Source organism: Syngnathus typhle, unplaced genomic scaffold (genome assembly GCF_033458585.1).
Source record: "Syngnathus typhle isolate RoL2023-S1 ecotype Sweden unplaced genomic scaffold, RoL_Styp_1.0 HiC_scaffold_30, whole genome shotgun sequence".
Lineage (NCBI taxonomy): Eukaryota > Metazoa > Chordata > Actinopteri > Syngnathiformes > Syngnathidae > Syngnathus > Syngnathus typhle.
Window position 1 is genome coordinate 389,922 of NW_026871936.1, and position 14,186 is coordinate 404,107.

The following is a 14,186-nucleotide window of genomic DNA, read 5'->3' on the forward strand; positions in this document are numbered from 1 at the left end:
AATTTGAAAAAGAAAATGTGCGTATATTTATTTATTGAATGACTACCATTTCAGTCAAACTGTTTTCTAAGTTGTATTTGAGGTAGTGCCCTTTTTTTGTATTGCAGTTAATGTATCGCTTGTGTTTGGTAAATATGTAGAAAGAGAACCTTAAAAAAAATGGCAGATTAAGTCAAAAACAACAATGACATATGTATCGTTGGCTGTTTTTGCTTCGTTTCAGTTTACTTTGGGGTTGAAGAAGGATGGCGTGCACCTGCATCAACAACCTCCACCCGAAGACCACGACGAGTTGGCCACCCGAAAGTCAATTTGGTCTGAGATATTTATTTGTTATTGTTACGACATTGTCTTGAAGTCTGTTCCATGTTTTTGTCAATAAATGTCTGACAGTAAAGCCCATAAGTGGCCTTACGATATTTCAGTTTTGCAAATATATATATATATATATATATATATACGATGTCTTTGAATCTCAGAAAAAGAGATTTCTGTAGTTCAATCTAATAAGTGAAATTCTCAAAAGACACCTGCCAAAGTGTTATAAATCAAGTAGTTCAATTCACAAGTAAGCAAATAGTTTTATTCATGTTTTAAAAATACATTCCGTTTAAAAAATAAATATAATTATCATGCCTTCAAGTATAAAAACAATAATATGTAATAAATATCTTCTTTAAATAATTCATACGACTGTTTGCAATAAATAAGGTCTTAGATTCACAATGGCTTTTTTGAATGAGCAATAAATAGGTTATCTACAGAATAAAAAAATTAAAAAACTCAGTGCGCCATGCAAAAACAAATACATCATCAATCCGTCAGTGGGTTACGACACGTCAGTGCAGATCCAACAACTTAATTCACTTCATGTTTTGCCCAACATTTCCGACGGGCTTCAGTGGCGGACGTGACTACCGCAATAAACTAAACATGGCGAAGACCTTGGCATGTTTTCCCCTTCGCCGTTCTTTGCGCCTCAGCGCCCTCTCGCCGTCAACAATGAAGATGTAGAGCTTCCGCAGGATGTTGTGCGCCGTCATCTTTCTGTGGAAAGCATCGGGGTGGTACAGTGACCTCAATAGGCTCTCTTCCTCATTGCTACTCAGGCCTGTGACCTCTTCTGGTTTTTTCATCTGCCGGACAAGAGTAAGCAACACAATGTCAAAATAGGTATTATAGTAACAGCAAAATTCATTTCCTATCCCTAAATTGTCACACTGGCCAACCTTTTGTTTGATATTGTAGAGCAGGAGTTCAGAGTAGTGTTTGGCCTCAGACAGAATTTTACTGCCGGGATATTCCTTCTCCACGTGCTTGAGAAGAATTATGTAAGTGGACAGACCTTGGGCCAGCCTGTGCAGGCAAGCCTCCTGGAAAAAAGAATATTTAGGTCAGTTAAAAAACAAATATCTATTCAACCTACGCATAAAAGTCAAGCCGATGCTAGCAAACAATTATGGAAAGTGTCAGTGTCTGTATTTTCTCCCACCTCTGGTGGTTTTCCATTTCTGGTTCTTACCTTGCTAAAGTTGGAGCTGGGGCAGTTTGCTGGAAACTGAGGTGCTTTGTAGTGCTCCAGTAAATGAAAGTTGACATTGTTTTGGAATTCATCATCAAACTGATATTGAAATTAGTCACAAGTCAGATATGTTTTACAGCCAGGAGAAGACAATGAAGGTGCTTTCTGAATTTCCACTTACAGCTTTCTGGTGTTCTTTAGCGGTACCCAGAACCGAGTCCCAAACATGAGCAGAGGTCAGCAGGTCAGAGGGCGCCGTTTCCTCCTCACTTGAGGTGTCGCTTGATGGCAAGACGGTGGTCGCTTCTGTCAACGGAGCGCCATTGGCTCGCAGTACTAGAAAAGCCACCAAGCCCACCGCGAGAATTTGCGTGTCTAATGCGCAAGCAGAAGAAAATCATGAATGAATGGCAAAAGAGGAAGAAAATTCAGGAAACATTCATCACTGACTTACACATGTTGGGCATGTTGCGTCGAGATTACTCTTGCCGTGACCGCCTGCTCTCGTGGAACATGTCTTGACTTCTCATTGCACAGCCGTTATATATTCTACTGACCGCAGGGATTTCCGAATACCTTCCGGTTTCAATTATATACTGATGAAACCGATATTACACTCTTTTTTTTTTGGTGCATACAGCAGAATGTAATTACACAGAATGAAAAAAGACGAATTCAATCATTTTTAAAGAACAACAATTTTATTTCAATTATTTCAATTAAATTTCACAACAGGTCGGAGCAGATTTTATTTAAAAAAAGCCCATTTAATTGTATTGTTATACAATATTTTTATAATGTGACCATGTCCAAAGTCAAAGTCTGCTTTATTGTCAATCCCTTCATATGTCAAGACACACAAGAAACCGAAATTCCATTTCCTCTATCCCACGGTGGAAGTGGAATTTCCATCATCATCTTCCAAACGTGCGCCAGTGGCTTTGCTCATCCTTATTTCCTGGAAGAAAAACGGACGTCAAAAGAGAAATATTGCTTCTTGTCGCTTGAAAGATGTGTCACCTCTCCGTTGGCGTTGATCAAGGTAAAGTGGACCTGGCCTACGGGTCCCCAGTTGGACTGTGTCTCCCAGACTAGATCAGAGGGAGGATTGTGGTTTCGGCCAGCGTCAGCCGCCCAGATCTGATGCATGTAAAGGTCATTGAAATATTGAGCACCTTGTATCTGAGATCTTCCAGATAAGATTGATTACCGTGACACTCTCGTGGGCCTTCAGGATGAATTCTGCGGCAAACTTGAATACGATGGGAGCAGAAGATCCAATCTGGAGCTTCACCTGCCAGTTCCCCAAATTCTGATCCTAATAGTTGAAATTGATCTCAACAGGTTAGTCGTTACTGGAAAATGTGCAAATTTCGTAAGATGTTCCCCTGTGACACATCCACTGACCTCATCAACTGTATTGCGGAGTCTGACATATTTGCCGTACGAGTCCACCTCATCCAGAGTGACCTGCTGCTCATCCACAGTGACCTGCTGCTCATCCACAGTGACCTGCTGGGCGATTTTAGGACGAGGCACATTGCATCCGCCCGAGCTCAAACCCTCGCTGTCCTTCGGACGTTTCCTCTTTTTGCTGGCCGTCATGGTTTGGCGTACCCTGGGGACAAACGTGGAGACATTAATTGCTATGAGAGCAAACGTTGTGGTATGTTCTAAAGCTGTAAAAAGACCTCTCCTCCTTGTTCTGGGTCCGCTCCCTCTCTGTAGACAGAGCCTCCTCCAGATCTTTCACTTTTTGGCCGGCTTCCAACTCCACCATGCGAGACTCGTGCTGGCTTTGGACCATGCGCAAGTCCTACGTGAGATGTGAGAATGACTCAGCTTTATTTTCATTAATTAAATAAGCGATAGTGATGGTAATTACCGACCGCGGAATGCAGCTTCTTTTCAAACTCCAGCTCATCTTTAAGGATTTGAATGTGATGCGACTTCCTGAGCAAAAACAGTATTAAACCCTCGACGCAGTCAAATGCGCTATTTATATTGATGTGCGACTATGGGATGGTTAACTGAAAGTCCAATTGAGCTGCAATTAGTCACGAGGAGGATTTTCCTTGGGGTGTGGCCCCAGCAGCAAAGCAATTATGTCAGCACTAATATCCACTATCCATTTTGTTGTTGGCATATTTTTGATAAAATGGCCGGGCGGGCCTCACCTTGCTTCCAGCTCGTCAAAATCAATCTTCAGCTTGGACAACTTCACCTGCAGACGTTCACGCTCTGTGGCCTCTGAGTCCAGAGCCGCACGGGCTTTCGCCAGATTGGATTCTTTCTTCGTGTCCCTGTGATGACAGATATACACATAAACTGAGAATATGGAAAATTTCGGGCAGTCGGAGAAATCAGCGTGAACAAACAAATACATACAGCCGAGTTAAAAAAACACCAGAACAATCAAGTCAAGTCAAGTTTATTTGTATAGCCCTAAATCACAAGCAGTCTCAAAGGGCTTCACATAAACAGAAATTGACAATTATTCTCAAAGCATCCCCTGATCTTAAGCTCCCAAAAGGGCAAGGAAAAACTTAAAAACCCCTACCAGGGGAAAATGAGAAACCTTGAGAAGGGACCACAGATGGAAGGATCCCCCTTTCAGGATCACCAGGTTGAAATGGATGCAGAGAGGGCACAAATGATACAACATGAAAATCAATTAAATAAAAAGTGGATGTCCATGTCATAGCAGAGGGCTGCCGAAGGAGCCCTCAATTGTCCTGGCAGTGTGTTCGAGGAGGTTGAGCTGCAGTTCCCCCATCCTGAATTGGCCCACGAGAATCCAGAAAGCCGCTGTCAGCATGGGTGCCACCTAACCACCTCCCCGGCCGGGGAGGGGGGAGGGAGGGGCTGGAGAGGGAGAGAAAAAAAAACTCCAGCCGAATCGGCCACTACAGGTTAGTTAAAGGCCATGTCATAGAAATGTGTCTTTAAACGTGTCTTAAATGTTTCTACTGAGGTAGCAGTCCTAATATCCATTGATAGGGCATTCCAAAGCTCTGGAGCCCGAATAGAAAATGCTCTAGAGCCTGCAGACATTTTCTTGGCCCTCGGTGTCGCTAAAAGGGTAGCGTTTTGCGAACGAAGGTTACGAGACGGAACATAAGGAACAACTAGGTCGACGAGATATGAAGGCGCTAAGCCATGCAGCGATTTATAGGTTAGTAGAAGAACCTTGAAGTCACATCTTAAATGGACCGGGAGCCAATGTAAGTTGGCTAGTATTATCACCATGACAAGTACGGAAGAGGATTAGGGCCAGTGAAAAAAAAAAAAACGAGGGGTGACAGGATTCTGACTTTTTTCTCAGAATTCTGACTTTAAAGTCAGAATTCTGACTTTATTCTCAGAATTCTGACTTTATTCTCAGAATTCTGACTTTAAAGTCAGAATTCCGACTTTAAAGTCAGAATTCTGAGAATAAAGTCAGAATTCTGACTTTAAAGTCAGAAATTGGGAATTCTGACTTTAAAGTCAGAATTCTGACTTTAAAGTCAGAATTCTGAGAATAAAGTCAGAATTCTGACTTTAAAGTCAGAAATTGCGAATTCTGACTTTAAAGTCAGAATTCTGACTTTATTCTCAGAATTCTGACTTTAAAGTCGGAATTCTGACTTTAAAGTCAGAATTCTGAGAATAAAGTCAGAATTCTGAGAATAAAGTCAGAATTCTGACTTTAAAGTCAGAATTCCGACTTTATTCTCAGAATTCTGAGAATAAAGTCAGAATTCTGAGAATAAAGTCAGAATTCTGAGAATAAAGTCAGAATTCTGACTTTATGGCATGGGGTGGCGGAGGGAAAGTCAGTGTGGTGTGGTTTTGATCAGAGAGGACATTATGTCGTCAACGAGTGAGTTTTTGCGTGCCAGAGGATTGCCGGAGGACATCATTTCACACTTGGAGGAGCAGGGGGTGAGTAAATAAAGCATTGTGTCCCTTTTGGTGACTGTTGCGTATATAACTGGCTCCGTGTAGCATGTAGCTCCGTTGCTAATTGATAGCTCTTGACGGGACGCGCCGCATTTACACGTAAAGAAGCATTATGCGTATTTTTGTTCATTCAGTACTCAGTTTCATTAAACCGATGACGTAATGCACGATTATAAATATATATACACGTCACGGCAACGTCACAAAGCGTCGATAAAACCCCTTATGCCTTGCTGACTCTCCATACCACAATCCAACGCTAGATCATTTTAAGTATTTACACACTCACATTAAGTCAACTGATGATTGAAATAGTGTATAAAATGAAATAAAAAACACATAGACTTCAGGTATAAATGTGGCTTAATAAATTCTTAAAGATTAAACAGTTGCAACATGTTTGTCGAGTGTGGATTTGATTTACAATAAGTATTATATTTGTGCTTCATTCTTTCAAATTAAGTGATTGTGTGTGACAGATTTCTTTTTCTGTCATCGTGCAGATTGACAGTGATGTCATCGCACTGATGGACGATGCCGCTCTTGCCAATTACATCCCTCGCTATGGAGACCGCATTGCACTCTTTAATTTTTGCAAGACGAAACAGCCTACATCCAAAAGAAAAAACGGACTTTTAGAAAAACTACGTGAAAAAATGAAACTCAGGAAAGACAGTGACAAAGAGGACACCACCTCAAAGACACAACCACAAGAGACAAAGAAGCAGAAAACAACAAGAAATATTGCGATCGGATGGATACACAGTGATGGAAAGATGACCAAACAGGTGAGGGAGAAGCAGGGAGGGGGTACCAGAAAACTTCATATGTCCACAGAAGCTGGGTTGAAAGACATTCTCAAGGAAGGAAAAAAACCATTTTTCCCAGATGGAATTTCTCCCAAAGGATCACAATTGGACTTTGAGTTTGAGGTTTGGGATTTCAAACAAAACTGCCTCACTGATGACACCTGCCATTCCATCGGCTATATGTACGAGGCTGCAAAGCTAACATTGTTGCGTTTTTACATTGCAACAAGACCAAAAGAGAACCAAGATGATATCCACACACACGAGGAAGTTACGTCAGACAATGGCAGTGAATACAATGCCGCAGAAAGTGACGAGGTCTCTGTTTATTCAAATGAAGTCTACCAGCTATTCAACATTTCTGTTGATTCAGAAATTACCTTTGGTCCCACATATGACACACAGGAAGATACAGAAGTCACAATGATCTACAATGGTCCTGCTATGCCCCTCAATCCATCTGATCCACAAGATGTGTTGACTATAACTGTCCACTCCACTGACACATTGAATGATATGATAAGAGCATTTTGCAAAGAAGAAATACTGAACAAACCACTCAGTGTGAAACGCATACTCCCAGGTGATAGAGAAGAAGCAGGTGTTGGGTCTGGAGTACTGAGAGATGTTCTCACCTGTTTCTGGCAGGAATTCTATGACCGATGCACCCTTGGTACATCAATTAAGGTGCCATTTATCCGTCATGATTTTTCTGCAGCAAAGTGGAAAGCAGTTGGGAGAATACTTATAAAAGGTTACCAAGAGTGTTGCTATTTCCCAAACAAACTTGCGTTTCCTTTCCTCGAGCAAGTACTTTTCAACTGTGTCTACAGTGATCCAAAGGCCCACTTTCTGCAGTTTGTGAGCAGCCAGGAGCGTGACGTTTTGATGGACGCAATGAAGGACTTTTCAGAAGTGGACCAAGATGATCTTGTGGAAGTTCTTGACAGCTATGGGTGTAGAAAGAGAATAACACCTGAAACCTTTCCCACAATACTGCAGGAAATAGCGCACAAAGAGCTTGTCCAAAAGCCCATGTTTGTTATTGACTGCTGGAGGGAGGTTACTTTTCACCATGACTTCATAAGTCCTGACGCACTTAACAAGTTGTGCTCTGACTTGCAACCTACTTCCAAAAAGGTCTGCCAACTGCTGAAATTTCCAAACGATTTAACCTCAAAGGAGAAGGAAGTGGTAAATCATCTGAAAAGGTTCATCAGAGAGTTGGATGAACTCAAGCTTCAGAAATTTCTCCGGTTTTGCACTGGATCTGATCTTATTGTCACCGACACCATCCTTGTGGAGTTTCAACAAATGACAGAGTTTAGTAGAAGACCAGTGGGGCACACGTGTGGAAAGGTTTTGTACATTGCTGACAGCTATGAAAATTTCCCAAACTTCCGATCAGAATTCAATGCCGTTCTCGAAAGCAATATCTGGGTCATGGATATTGTTTAATTCTGTCAATAACCATAACTCCGTTAATTATCCGTTGTAAGTTGCATCAACACAACATATATTGTTCACTGTTCGTATTGGTCAAATAGAAACAAACTTTGTATTGGTTCCTTCACTGTTTTTAGAGTTTTATAGAAACAGCTTGCATTTGGCATTGTGTTCCAGTTATATAAAAGTTCTAGGGCTTTCTTAAAATGACCCAAGATGTTATGCATAACCATTGGATGGTTGTTTTCAGCAGCTACATAGTATTAAGTGAATGCTTCTGTAATGAAGAGTGGTAATATTTTATTGCATTCAATAAACTCACTCTTCATCCACTATGTGTTTCCAGACTGCACCTGAATGTTGGTATATAAAAATAAAGTATTATGTTGTACAGATGCCTTCTATGAAAAGACACAATTTTTAATATACAAGTAATACATTAATACATATTTAAGCAGTCAAGTTCAGGACATTTCAAGCAAAATGTAACATCTTGGTTTTTGTTAGTCACAAATGGAAAAGAAGAACCATAGATCCGGTAAGCATAGTTAAAAAAAATTCGATTTTGCAATGAATTATTCTGTTTAATTTGGGTCATTAAGGAATATTTAAAGGTCAAGAAGGCATTGTAGGACTAAAAAAACATAGTAACTGAGTATACAGACTACTGATTAAAAAAAAATCTGAAAAAATATTTTCTGAGGAGTTTATATGTATTACATCAATACGCTTGTCAAACAATCTTCAGTAATTCCTCTCTCAACATAAGATACAAGTCACTTGCATGCAATGGATCTGATGGAGCATGCCATTCATTTTCCTCCATTAGGAGACAACACAGTTCAAATACAGTTTCATCGCAAGGAAACTGGCATTTTGGAGTGCACTCTTCCATACACGCAGTGATATCTTGCATTCCAGTTTGTTTCAGTCGATCCTCGGCACTGTGCATGGCAGGGAATGAATACATGACGACTGGCCGGCCTGAAGCTGTATCACCGTTCGACCTTGGTCTTATTTTGTGTGAGTTCCATGTGTTCACAACTTCATCCAGCTCATCCTGCACAAGAGCAGCATAGTTAAGTATTTAAGTACATTGTTATTTTTTATTATTCAATTTATTCATTTCAACTTCAAAAACATGATGGGAGAGACAAAATATTTTACCTGCACAAGATTAAGAAAGCAGAACTGGATAAGACTTTTATCCAGAAAATCTCCTGTGTAGTGACCATCCTCCTGAAGAGTTTGAAATAAATTAATCCAGAACTGTGCGCTCTGTTTGCGAAGGATGGACCACCACCCTTCAATGCGCTGATTGGCAGTACTTCTCCCGTAAAGAAAACTTTTCTCCCCAGCAAAATTGTCAGAGTGGTTTTGTCGCAAAAACACTTGCATCTGTTCAACACAACCATTTTCTGTGCCCCTGTCTGCACGGATCCTCTCTGGACATCCACCAATGCGCGAAACTGTTTTGATAAAATAACTTGCAATCACCTTGGGATCATTGTTTGTGGTATAGGCCTCTGCCCATAACACATACCGGCTAAACCCATCAATACAACCATGGATGCAAATCCCATAGGGTTTTAATTTATCATAGCCATCCATGTGCCAAAGAGCATTTGGGCCTCTGCAGCTGTACTGGCGTCTTCTAAGGCGTCGTGCTCTTCTTAATTCCACGCCGACTGGGTCAACCAATTTTATAATTTGTCTTATTGTATCTTGTGAGACAACAAATCCTTTTTGAATCGCACGTAGCTGAAGCCAGCGATAACCTTGCATCTGGCCACAAGTCAGGATTTCATGCTGGACAAAAGCCAACACATCTCCCAGGTCCGACTGATTCTTTCTTCGGAACAGACCAAGTCTTTTACAAGTTCTCTTCAGAGTCCGAATACTTATAATAGTCTGAGCATTATGTGCTAAAACTGCAAGTATTTCCTTGTTGCTGAATGCAAGTCTAAAGCATAGCTTGATTAAGTCATCCAAATCCAGCTTTTCAGGCACTGGTTGAGTTGCACCCTCCATCAGTCACTTTATCTGCACAACAAAGTAAAAACAATTACAATTTGTCAAACACAACAGTGGGCATTTTGAAAACATGACTTTATGACAGTATGCTTATTGTATGAAGTTGTTTTTAATACTAATACTCCTGGTACGATGTCAGGTGTAACATCACTAAACAAGTCTCATCCAGTGAGTAAATAAAGACGTGCATGATTATCCTTCAAATGATGTAACCTTGAATTGTGGCGGGTAGAATCACCACTCTTAAACAACAGTGTGATCAGTGTATTGAGTTAAATTTAAGGTGCAATGATATTGCAGCCGGTCACAATCAGCAAGGCATGGTTTATGCCGCGAGTCGCGGTGTTTTACCGACGCTTTGTGACGTTTATATATATTTATAATCGTGCATTACGTCATCGGTTTAATGAAACTGAGTACTGAATGAACAAAAATACGCATAATGCTTCTTTACGTGTAAATGCAGCGCGTCCCGTCAAGAGCTATCAATTAGCAACGGAGCTACATGCTACACGGAGCCAGTTATATACGCAACAGTCACCAAAATGAACACAATGCTTTATTTACTCACCCCCGCTCCTCCAAGTGTGAAATGATGTCCTCCGGCAATCCTCTGGCACGCAAAAACTCACTCGTTGACGACATAATGTCCTCTCTGGTCAAAACCACACCACACTGACTTTCCCTCCGCCACCCCATGCCATAAAGTCAGAATTCTGACTTTATTCTCAGAATTCTGACTTTATTCTCAGAATTCTGACTTTATTCTCAGAATTCTGACTTTAAAGTCGGAATTCTGACTTTAAAGTCGGAATTCTGACTTTATTCTCAGAATTCTGACTTTATTCTCAGAATTCTGACTTTAAAGTCAGAATTCCGACTTTAAAGTCAGAATTCTGAGAATAAAGTCAGAATTCTGACTTTAAAGTCAGAATTTGCAATTTCTGACTTTAAAGTCAGAATTCTGACTTTATTCTCAGAATTCTGACTTTAAAGTCAGAATTCTGACTTTAAAGTCAGAAATTGGGAATTCTGACTTTAAAGTCAGAATTCTGACTTTATTCTCAGAATTCTGACTTTAAAGTCGGAATTCTGACTTTAAAGTCAGAATTCTGAGAATAAAGTCAGAATTCTGAGAATAAAGTCAGAATTCTGACTTTAAAGTCAGAATTCTGAGAAAAAAGTCAGAATCCTGTCACCCCTCGTTTTTTTTTCTTCACTGGCCCTAATCCTCTTCCGTACAATTGCGAACACACAGAAAGAAAATAAATAACTGGAACATCACTCAAACACCGGTGATCCCATCGTGAGTCCCACATATGGGATGGTTAACTGAAAGTCCAATTGAGCTGCAATTAGTCACGAGGAGGATTTTCCTTGGGGTGTGGCCCCAGCAGCAAAGCAATTGTGTCAGCACTAATATCCACTATCCATTTTGTTGTTGGCATATTTTTGATAAAATGGCCGGGCGGGCCTCACCTTGCTTCCAGCTCGTCAAAATCAATCTTCAGCTTGGACAACTTCACCTGCAGACGTTCACGCTCTGTGGCCTCTGAGTCCAGAGCCGCACGGGCTTTCGCCAGATCGGATTCTTTCTTCGTGTCCCTGAGATGACAGATATACACATAAACTGAGAATATGGAAAATTTCGGGCAGTCGGAGAAATCAGCGTGAACAAACAAATACATACAGCCGAGTTAAAAAAACACCAGAACAATCACCATGACAATTGCGAACACACAGAAAGAAAATAAATAACTGGAACATCACTCAAACACCGGTGATCCCAACATCACCACAACAAATTCAATGTCGGTCACACCCTGAACGTATTTCTTTTCCTGGGCCGCGATGTGACTTTTGACACAAATACCTACGCCGCCACCACGTTTTGTAGCCAAGTCAGGACAGTTTGTGTAAGAATCACTTCGGTTCCTGCAAAACATCGTGTAGCCTTCCAAGCAAGCACGTCCATCGGCCACTGATCCTTGGAGGTGTGTCTCTGTGAAGCACAAAACATCAGCGAAAAGCAGTTCGTGATGAGACACGATATCTTGCACGTGACAAGACAGCCCTTCGGTGTTATGATGGACGACAACCAGGTGATTTGCCCAATCTACCGACGGCATCACGTGAAGGAGGGGCATGACGCTCTCCAAAGAATCCTCTGCCATCTCAGCAAGAGCAGCAGTGATTTGTGGATTTGCATGAAGCCTTCTCTCATCCATATGCAGAATATGCAGACCACTGAGCGAAGTCACTCTACTCAGAGCTACGTACCCCATGCCGTGTTCGAAAACACCTTTCAGCGAAACTGCAGCCTGTGACGTTGTCATGCCTTGTACCTTGTGGATCGTGCAGGCAAAAGCAAGCTTGATGGGAAACTGTCGGCGCGTCACTCCAGCCTTGTTCAGCTTCTCCTCCAGTCTGTCAATGTACACGGGGTTAGCAGCACGCGCTGTGTTACTCACATGATCGAGTTCCAACCCAAGTTTCTGGACACGGGCTTCATTTGGATAGTTCACCAATTTGACAACTTTTGCAAACATCCCGTTGCACAGACCTGATTGAACATCAACGTTCCGTGTGATCATAACACGAGCACCCAAGGCAACTTTGATTGAGTCCGGGAGCTCATTCTTAGCGCCTTGCACAGGGGAAGCTTGCCTTGCCATTCTGCCAGTTCCTTTGTCTTTCTTGTAGTCATCCGCGTCAATCTGCACAATGTCCTTATGAAACAGTTCCAGCATCGCAGAGTTATGGCCATCCACCTGTTTATTGGTGGCAAAAACATGCAGAATATGCTTTGGACACATTTCTGGGGAAGTGTACCTCGTGGCAAGGAGAGCTCTGTCCATTTCCGACAGTTCATCTGACTTTTCTTTGACGCGGAGTCGGTTCAGCAGTTCGGCAAAGGCGACATCGTCTTTCTGCCTCATGATGGCGGTGAGCGTGATCTTTTTGAAGTCGTCACGCCAGTGGTCCAGCCGCGTAGGATCGTACACGCACAGAGGTTTGGACTGTCTCACGGGAGGGAGCTGAAAGAAATCTCCAACAGCAAGAACAGACATGCCACCGAAAGGTAAATTAATTCCTTTGATTTGTTTCAACCTGGCATTCACGTAGGCAAAGAGGTCTTTCGACACCATGGAAATCTCATCGATGATGAGTATTTCGGCGATGGACAGCTCGGCTCTGACTTCGTCCAGTTTATTGCCCAGCCCGTGGTACGGGGGTTTGAGACTTCTCGGCAGTTTGAGTAGACAATGCAACGTTGCCCCGGAAATGTTGAACGCCGCCGTGCCAGTGAAAGCTGCGAGAACAACCGTTTGCTTGGAAATGTCGGCCTCCTCAGCCAGTCGTGGTAGTCTCTGCAGTATTTTGGTAGCCTCTGCGTGGATACACTTGATTAGATGCGATTTGCCGGTCCCGGCGCCACCGTTGATGTGGTAGAAGAACTGCTCAATGGGCTTTGAGCTACACGCACGTTTTATGCACCAATCTCTGACCTTGTAGAAGACGGACGCTTGCTTTTGGTTCAAGTTACGATACATGTCGCGTAACACTGCGGGATCGATGGCTGCAGCCTCTGTCACGATGGACATTTGCGTTGTTTTGGACCTGACGTTATAGTCCGGGACATTTTCCTCCACGTTGTCGTTCGGTTCATCTCTCGCGTTCATTTCCTCAACGCATTCGAGTCTTTGCAACTCACTCTCGGGAGCCAGGTGGCACCATTCGTTTATGACGAGCCCACTCTCCTCCACCTCTTGGATGGCGTTGTCAATGTCTCGACTGTATTTCTCATACCTTTCTCTGTTCCTTCTGACAATTTGGCACACGCGCTCCACAGAGTCGTTATACGGTAACTGTACACAGGCGTTATCATGAAACAACTGATAGGAAGGACAGCGTTCAGATTTTAATTGGCAATCAGCACGATGAGGCAGGTACAGCTTGAGCAAGGAGCAGTAATATTCCTTTGGATTCTTTTGTTCAGAGTATTTGCAGTATTTGATGACCGCATGTTTTTCTGTTCTTTTCTGGACAAAGCCCATGTCGTTCAGCAGAGGCAAAACATTCTTACCTTTGGCTTGTTTGCCATAAACAATTCTGCACATTGATGCAAAATCAGCCAAGCACATGACTTCAAATTCCTCTGTTTGAGGTCTGGATTTGTATTTTTCCGGCAGGCCAGTCATCCACACTTCATGAGATTCCTGCGTTTTGCCCTCAAGGAGCGAGAGAGGATAACTCATTTTCAGCGCATTGTCACTCGTTTGTACAAATACCACCACCATGCGGGAGGACTGTTTCATATGCAAGCCGCACGCACGTGCGACGCATTCCTGAGCACTCACTTCTCTTTTCTTGGAGTACGCTTGCATAATTTGCTTCATTTCATCGCTCTCGTTGACATTTGCGCAGCG

General features: G+C 42.3%; 2 protein-coding genes across 3 annotated transcripts; one reads left to right on the forward strand and one right to left on the reverse strand.

Annotated features, from left to right (window-relative positions):
• Positions 1-5,313: 5,313 nt before the first annotated feature.
• Positions 5,314-8,055, forward strand: LOC133147116 (uncharacterized). Its single transcript, XM_061271202.1, has 2 exons — positions 5,314-5,449; positions 5,971-8,055. The coding sequence occupies exons 1-2, from the start codon at positions 5,321-5,323 to the stop codon at positions 7,732-7,734; spliced, it is 1,893 nt and encodes a 630-aa protein (XP_061127186.1). The 5' UTR covers positions 5,314-5,320; the 3' UTR covers positions 7,735-8,055.
• On the reverse strand, positions 5,369-10,609 carry LOC133147117 (uncharacterized). Of its 2 annotated transcripts, XM_061271203.1 has the most exons (3): positions 10,328-10,602; positions 8,890-9,765; positions 5,369-8,782 (listed from the first exon to the last, which is right to left on the reverse strand). In XM_061271203.1, exons 2-3 carry the CDS (start codon positions 9,751-9,753, stop codon positions 8,456-8,458), a joined length of 1,191 nt encoding a protein of 396 aa, XP_061127187.1. In that variant the 5' UTR covers positions 9,754-9,765; positions 10,328-10,602; the 3' UTR covers positions 5,369-8,455. The 2 variants fall into 2 exon arrangements, with proteins under 2 accessions (XP_061127187.1, XP_061127188.1); XM_061271204.1 differs by having other exon boundaries at positions 8,890-10,609.
• Between the last annotated feature and the right edge of the window lie 3,577 nt (positions 10,610-14,186).

Bases quoted from the DNA above. Each gene is read 5' to 3' on its own strand.
- LOC133147116 (XM_061271202.1), top strand. From the start codon at position 5,321: ATGGGGTGGCGGAGGGAAAGTCAGTGTGGTGTGGTTTTGATCAGAGAG. The intron at 5,450-5,970 runs GTGAGTAAATAA...GTCATCGTGCAG, and splicing joins CACACTTGGAGGAGCAGGGG to ATTGACAGTGATGTCATCGC.
- LOC133147117 (XM_061271204.1), bottom strand. From the start codon at position 9,753: ATGGAGGGTGCAACTCAACCAGTGCCTGAAAAGCTGGATTTGGATGAC. The intron at 8,783-8,889 runs GTAAAATATTTT...GCTCTTGTGCAG, and splicing joins GCTTTCTTAATCTTGTGCAG to GATGAGCTGGATGAAGTTGT.